The 8,298-nt window shown below is 35.9% G+C and overlaps 1 protein-coding gene across 1 annotated transcript in view; it reads right to left on the reverse strand.

Annotated features, from left to right (window-relative positions):
- Positions 1-4,649, reverse strand: part of LOC137416793 (deleted in lung and esophageal cancer protein 1) — a 118,957-nt gene extending 114,308 nt beyond the window's left edge. Inside the window, exon 1 of the mRNA XM_068102421.2 lies at positions 4,418-4,649. Coding sequence (XP_067958522.2) covers positions 4,418-4,484 — 67 coding nt within the window. The 5' untranslated portion in view covers positions 4,485-4,649. The remainder of the gene's footprint in view (positions 1-4,417) is intronic.
- Positions 4,650-8,298: the final 3,649 nt, after the last annotated feature.

Below are 8,298 nucleotides of genomic sequence, written 5' to 3' on the forward strand. Positions count from 1 at the left end.
TCGCACGATATCATTGTTTACATGAAGACCGAGACCGCAATGTTGTTAAGCAGTGTCAAGCACTCTGTCCGTTTGGAGTGCTTGCTTGAATGCATTGAATCAAGCAAACCACTTTCTAACGGAACACACCCAAGGTGATACAGAAGACGTTCCAAATTGATTGACTTTATAACCAAGGAAAAGGCAAATTTCAACTGAGAAACTAAGAATATACCTTACATCCTAATATCCTTTTTTTTTGTTTTACAATTTTCAGAAAAAACTTAGTATTTCAGTAAACACAATAGCAATTCTTAGTTTACATCCTCATTTTAACAAGAAAGAGCATTTACCAATGAAAAATGTCGCTAGGGTACATAGATTACAGTAGATCTAAGAACCAGTGTGGACTCTCTCTCTGACTGGCACACAGCACCATGGACTTATTTTTATTCACGTTTGAAGTTTTTCTCATCTTCATGGTGAAACAGACCGATTATTCATGTTTCAGGAACGAGCAAGAGCAAGGATCAAAGGAAATCAATGGACAATCACAGAGAACAGAAGTTCACACAAGTTTTGTCTCGACAACCACTTTCACACAACAAGCCACTGAATGTGGCATTTTCTGTCGATTAAAATTGACATTAGATTCAAGACATTTTTATAATTTTGAATATGTATTTTAAATACAAAATTTTTGTACGAAATTGAATTGCTGTGCAGAGCAGTATGTGTGTGTGATGTAATTTTTAAGCACATGAAGAATGAATGACATAGATTTCAGATCTAGGTGTAAAGTTTTGGAATGGGTGTGGCTTAATTGGACATAATCCACATTCAAGGGATAAAATCAACATGGTTAAATCAGACAAAAATAGTATGGTTAAATCCGACAAAAACAAGTAAAGCTACATTCAAGTAAAGTACACCACCTCCATGCCAAATAAATAACATCCTCCAGCACGCAACATTGTCGAAGTGCCTTCGGCACCCAACAATGCCGCAGTGTAGCACACGCCGATGGATTTGGGAGGGAGCAGTGCACAATATTATGGTTAAATTAGACAAAAATATTATGGTTAAATTAGACCAATATATTATGGTTAAATTAGACAAAAATATTATGGTTAAATTAGACAAAAATATTATGGTTAAAGTAGACATAAATATTATGGTTAAAGTAGACATAAATATTATGGTTAAATTAGACAAAAATAGTATGGTTAAATCCGACAAAAACAAGTAAAGCTACATGCAAGTAAAGTACACCGCCTCCATGCCAAATAAATAACATCCTCCAGCACGCAGCATTGTCGAAGTGCCTTCGGCACCCAACAATGCCGCAGTGTAGCACACGCCGATGGAATTGGGAGGGAGCAGTGCACAATATTATGGTTAAATTAGACAAAAATATTATGGTTAAATTAGACCAATATATTATGGTTAAATTAGACAAAAATATTATGGTTAAATTAGACAAAAATATTATGGTTAAAGTAGACATAAATATTATGGTTAAAGTAGACATAAATATTATGGTTAAATTAGACAAAAATAGTATGGATAAATCCGACAAAAACAAGTAAAGCTACATGCAAGTAAAGTACACCGCCTCCATGCCAAATAAATAACATCCTCCAGCACGCAGCATTGTCGAAGTGCCTTCGGCACCCAACAATGCCGCAGTGTAGCACACGCCGATCGAATTGGGAGGGAGCAGTGCACAATATTATGGTTAAATTAGACAAAAATATTATGGTTAAATTAGACCAATATATTATGGTTAAATTAGACAAAAATATTATGGTTAAATCAGACAAAAATATTATGGTTAAATTCGACAAAAATATTATGGTTAAATTAGACAAAAATATTATGGTTAAATTAGACCAATATATTATGGTTAAATTCGACAAAAATACTATGGTTAAATTAGACAAAAATATTATGGTTAAAGTAGACCTAAATATTATGGTTAAAGTAGACATAAATATTATGGTTAAATTAGACAAAAATAGTATGGTTAAATCCGACAAAAACAAGTAAAGCTACATGCAAGTAAAGTACACCGCCTCCATGCCAAATAAATAACATCCTCCAGCACGCAGCATTGTCGAAGTGCCTTCGGCACCCAACAATGCCGCAGTGTAGCACACGCCGATGGAATTGGGAGGGAGCAGTGCACAATATTATGGTTAAATTAGACAAAAATATTATGGTTAAATTAGACCAATATATTATGGTTAAATTAGACAAAAATATTATGGTTAAATCAGACAAAAATATTATGGTTAAATTAGACCAATATATTATGGTTAAATTAGACAAAAATATTATGGTTAAATTAGACCAATATATTATGGTTAAATTAGACAAAAATATTATGGTTAAATTAGACAAAAATATTATGGTTAAAGTAGACCTAAATATTATGGTTAAATTAGACAAAAATATTATGGTTAAATTCGACAAAAACAAGTAAAGCTACATTCAAGTAGCTCTTGTATACAAAAAAAAAAAAAAAAAAAAAAAAAAAAAAAGGACCGACTGGACAACCCTCCCATCTACATTCTCAACAATCCTCTCCAAGAAGTTCTGTCGCTCAAGCTTTTGGGTCTCACTATCTGCCATGATCTTTCTTGGGAAAACCACATTTCCAAGCTGGCCTCCAAAGCCAGTCGCCGACTGGGCATCCTCCGTCGTGCGAAGTCCTTCCTTGGCACACCTGAGCTCCTCACCACATACAAGGCTTTCATCCGCAGCTCAATGGAATACTGTTCCCCCCTCTGGGCTGGTGCTCCTGCCTCACACCTTGCTCGGCTTCACGCTGTTGAGGCCAAAGCTTTCAGAATCATTGGAATCTCCTGCGATGTAGTCAACGCCGAGGGCCTTTCACTCACTCACCGCAGGCAGGTTGGTGGTCTTTCTGTCTTCTACCGACTCCTCTCCGGCCTTGCTCCCCCAGCTCTCTCTGTGCTCTGTCCCCCCAATATTCCTTCAGGTCGCACAAGATCTGCCTGCAACCCTCTTATGGTTAAACTGCCAAAGTCTAGGCTCTCTGCTCACCTTCACTCTTTCATTCCCCTTTTCTCCCGCCTCTGGAACAAACTCCCCCACTCCCTTCAATCCCACTCCTCCCTCCAGGTCTTTAAAACAGCTGTTCACCACCATCTCTTATCGTCCCCCATCGAAAACCTTCATCTTTTCTACCCCCGGTAATTCACCCCAGAGTCCTTGCAGTGTTCATATGTTTTAATCCTCTCCCACCTCCCCCCAAGTCCTCCCGATGTCCCTGCTCTCAAATGTTGTGTTTGTGTCCTTCCCCCTCTTCCCCCTCTCTTTTGTGTCCTTCCCCCTCTCTCCCCATCTTGTCTGCCGCTCCCCTTGTTTTTTGTGTTTTGTGTGTCGGTTTGTCTTTTTGTGTGATTAATGTTAGCTCTTTCACGAGCCTCGATGTTGTATACAAAAAAAGAAAAAAAAAAAAAAAGAAAAAAAAAAAAGAAAAAAAAAAGTAAAGTACACCGCCTCCATGCCAAATAAATAACATCCTCCAGCACGCAGCATTGTCGAAGTGCCTTCGGCACCCAACAATGCCGCAGTGTAGCACACGCCGATGGAATTGGGAGGGAGCAGTGCACAATATTATGGTTAAATTAGACAAAAATATTATGGTTAAATTAGACCAATATATTATGGTTAAATTAGACAAAAATATTATGGTTAAATCAGACAAAAATATTATGGTTAAATTAGACCAATATATTATGGTTAAATTCGACAAAAATATTATGGTTAAATTAGACAAAAATATTATGGTTAAATTAGACCAATATATTATGGTTAAATTAGACAAAAATATTATGGTTAAATTAGACAAAAATTTTATAGTTAAATTAGACAAAAATATTATGGTTAAATTAAACAAAAATATTGTGGTTAAATTACACAAAAATATTATGGTTAAATTAGACAAAAATATTATTGTTAAATTAGAAAAAAATATTATGGTTAAATTAGACGTAACTATTATGGTTAAATTAGACAAAAATATTGTCGTGCGAATCCCTCCTGTTAATACCAGGGACGGATTTACTATCCGCGGATGGACCAAACGGATTTACTTGAGGCGACGACCAAACACAGATTCGGCTATAAAACGCGGGAGGAAGAATTGAAGTGGAAGCTGCGGCAAAAGCGCTTACCTTCAGCGAACCAAAGGCAGCTTCGATCCTGCAGTGAAATTAATGTACTCGAACACCGAATTAGAATGTACAAAAATAGAGATTTATTCACGGAACCCGATAACAAGGAACGCGACGGTAATCAAATAAAGAGCCTAAGTTGGGATCCCACAGACCACACTTCAGATACGAACAAGGGAAAATGAATTAATCAAAGAAATCGTCGTGTGATGGTGAATGTGGTGCGTCTTAACTGTCCGTCGTCTTGTCCCCACGCGGCTCCAAACTCCGGCGCGGTGGAACCCTCCGTCCGCCTCGCATGCTTCGCTAGGCCCGAGCCAACGCCCTCTCCGTTCGTACACGAAGTCCCGCCCGTTCACAGCACCGAGCCTCGCTCCCGCACCATGCAGATGGCGAACCAACGACCACCAGGACCTCTCAAGACAAAGAAGGGAAGCGCAGAGACAAGAGACCACAAGCGTGAGGAAGCCAGGAGAGAGCTGCTAAAATGTCGTGCAGCGCAAGACAGCCAGAGATAACCAAGAGCTCCAGAGACATGCAGCGCAAGAGGGAAAATGTCGTCCGGCATGCCCTTTTATAACCTGGGCGGTGACGTCAGCCCTGGCGCGCCACCCAATCAGTCCCTTCCAGCCTCCCGTCGTTCACCGAACCTTCCAGCGCCTTCCCTCCAATGAACCACCTTTTCCTCCATTGCGTCTTCGCACCTCCCGCCCTGATTGGCTGGAGGTTCGCGCCTTCCGCGCCAACCAATCACACGTTCCCTGTAGCATGGTTATAGCTCGTGTCACTCGATGTTGCTAGGCCTGCCGGAGCTATAGCTGACGGCGGCCACCCGGCGGTGCCCCGATCTGGCTTCCTGCCTGGCTTCTTCCAAAGTCGTTGTAAGGGAAGGGGATTTAATTACTGTGTGCACTAAAGGGCCTATCTAAGTGTTTATGTTGGTGTGCATTGCCATAAGGGACAAAGGTTTGGCGACGGGGATGACGAACAAAGGAATCTTATCCATAATCCCTGGAATATTTAGCACGCCCTGCTCCCCCGTAGAGGGGACATCAATACAGCTTATCCCGACAAACCGGACTACACATGGAACTTATTACAAGGTAGATTCCCTATCGCGACAGTCAAATACCTACCTATACAGATCTACCTGACTCTAGATATTGCTATACCCTCCCGACATAACAATATTATGGTTAAATGAGACAAAAATAATATGGTTAAATAAGACAAAAATATAATGGTTAAATTAGACAAAAATATTATGGTCAAGTTAGAAAAAAAATTAATGGTTAAATGAGACAAAAAATATGATGGTTAAATTACACAAAAATGTTATGGTTAAATTAGACAAAAATATGATGGTTAAATTAAACCTGGTGTTGGCTTGGCGGCTAGGGTGCCAGCTTAGGATACCTAGGATCCTGGGTTCAAATCCCGGTCGACCGCTGAATTAACGCCAGGGGGGTTGACTCAGCCTGTCATCCTTCCGAGGTCGGCTAATTGAGTACCAGTTCACTGGTAATTCCCTGTTTGTCGTAAAAGGCGACAAACAGGGTTGGCGGCAGGAAGGGCATCCGGCCGTAAAACATTGCTTCAAAAAGGGGACCAACAAAAACAACAACAACCACGGTGCCTGAAAAAGGCCAAGCCCCGCTTTGCGGGGAAAAATGGCCGATAAAGGTGGTTTGTTTGTTTTTTTAGACAAAAATATGATGGTTAAGTTAAACAAAAATATTATGGACAAATTAGACAAAATATTGTGGTTAAATTAGACAAAAATATTATGATTAAATTAGACAAAAATATTATGGTTAAATTAACCCAAAATATTAGGGTTAGATTAGCCAAAAATATGATGGTTAAATTCATCAAAAATATTATGGTTAATTTAGACAAAAATATTATGGTTAAATAAGACAAAAATATCATGGTTAATTTAGACAAAAATATTATGGTTAAATAAGACAAAATATTATGGATGAATTAGAAAAAAAAATTATGGTTAAATGAGACAAAAAATATGATGGTTAAATTACACAAAAATGTTATGGTTAAATTAGACAAAAATATTATGGACAAATTAGACAAAATATTGTGGTTAAATGAGACAAAAATATTATGGTTAAATTAGACAAAAATATTATGGTTAATTTAGACAAAAATATTATGGTTAAATAAGACAAAAATATAATGGTTAAATTAGACAAAAATATTATGGATAAATTAGACAAAAATATTATGGATGAATGAGACCAAAATATTATGGATAAATTAGACAAAAATATTATGGTTAAATTAGACAAAAAATATTATGGATAAATTAGACAAAAATATTATGATTAATTTCGACAAAAATATTATGGTTAAATTAGACAAAAATATTATGGTTAGATTAGACAAAAATATTATGGTTAAATGAGACCAAAATATTATGGTTAAATTAGAAAAAATATTATGGTTAAATTAGACATAAATATTATGGATAAATTAGACAAACATATTATGGATAAATTAGACAAAAATATTATGGTTAATTTCGACAAAAATATTATGGTTAAATGAGACCAAAATATTATGGTTAAATTAGAAAAAAATATTATCGTTAAATGAGACAAAATATATGATGGTTAAATTACACAAAAATATTATGGTTAAATTAGACAAAAATATGATGGTTAAATTAAACAAAAATTTTATGGACAAATTAGACAAAATATTATGGTTAAATTAGACAAAAATATTATGGTTAAATTAACCAAAAATATTCGGGTTAAATTCGTCAAAAATATTATGGTTAATTTAGACAAAAATATTATGGTTAAATAAGACAAAAATATTATGGTTAAATAAGACAAAAATATTATGGTTAAATTAGACAAAAATATTATGGTTAAATGAGACCAAAATATTATGGTTAAATTAGACAAAAATATTATGGTTAAATTAGAAAAAAAATATTATGGTTAAATTAGACATAAATATTATGGTTATATTAGACAAAAATATTATGGTTAAATGAGGCAAAAATATTATGGTTAAATGAGGCAAAAATATGATGGTTACATTAGGCTAAAATATTATGGTTAAATTAGCAAAAAATATTATGGTTAAATGAGACAAAAAAATATAATGGTTAAATTACACAAAAATGTTATGGTTAAATTAAACAAAAATATTATGGACAAATTAGACAAAATATTATGGTTAAATTAGACAAAAATATTATGGTTAAATTAGGCAAAAATATTATGGTTAAATTAATCAAAAATATTAGGGTTAAATTAGCCAAAAATATTATGGTTAAGTTCATCAAAAATATTATGGTTAATTTAGACAAAAATATTATGGTTAATTTAGACCAAAATATTATGGTTAAATAAGACAAAAAATATTATGGTTAAATTAGACAAAAAAATCAGGGTTAATTTAGACCAAAATATTATGGTTAAATAAGACAAAAAATATTATGGTTAAATTAGACAAAAATATTATAGATAAATTCGACAAAAATATTATGGTTAAATCAGACAAAAATATTATGGTTAAATTAGACAAAAATATTATGGATAAATTAGACAAAAATATTATGGATGAATTCGACAAAAATATTATGGATAAATTAGACAAACATATTGTTACGGTTCTCTACGCCGGCCTTCTTCCCCTTATCAAGGGGGGATTAATCCCCTTGTCTTTATTGGGCCTGGCGGAACCGAGACTTATTACGTCCCTCCCGGACACACGTGGCGTAGGGTTTCGGGACTACTTTTCGCTCGTACCTAAGTCCCCGCGCTGCCCTGGGAGCGAGGAAACAAGCCTCGCACGAACCACGTGTGATGTTAGTACGCCGAGCGGACGGATTGCGTCCACGTGGTCTGCGCAGTCTTACTCAGTGGAACCCGATTGGAGCGATCTTATTCGTGCCATGCTTAGTCAAATGGAGAAACCACAGGAACGATCGAATCAAGAAAGAAAGAACAAGGGTTTAATTATTCCCACACGTATATACAGTTCAAGGACGAAGAGACACAGAGCAATCCTTAACCAGTCTTAACTTATCCCTGGGACAACGGGCCCGTCTCACACTCACACAGGGGATTGCAGATGGGCA

This window comes from Myxine glutinosa, chromosome 1, assembly GCF_964187855.1.
Source record: "Myxine glutinosa chromosome 1, kmMyxGlut1.1, whole genome shotgun sequence".
In the NCBI taxonomy this organism is placed as follows: Eukaryota; Metazoa; Chordata; class Myxini; order Myxiniformes; family Myxinidae; genus Myxine; species Myxine glutinosa.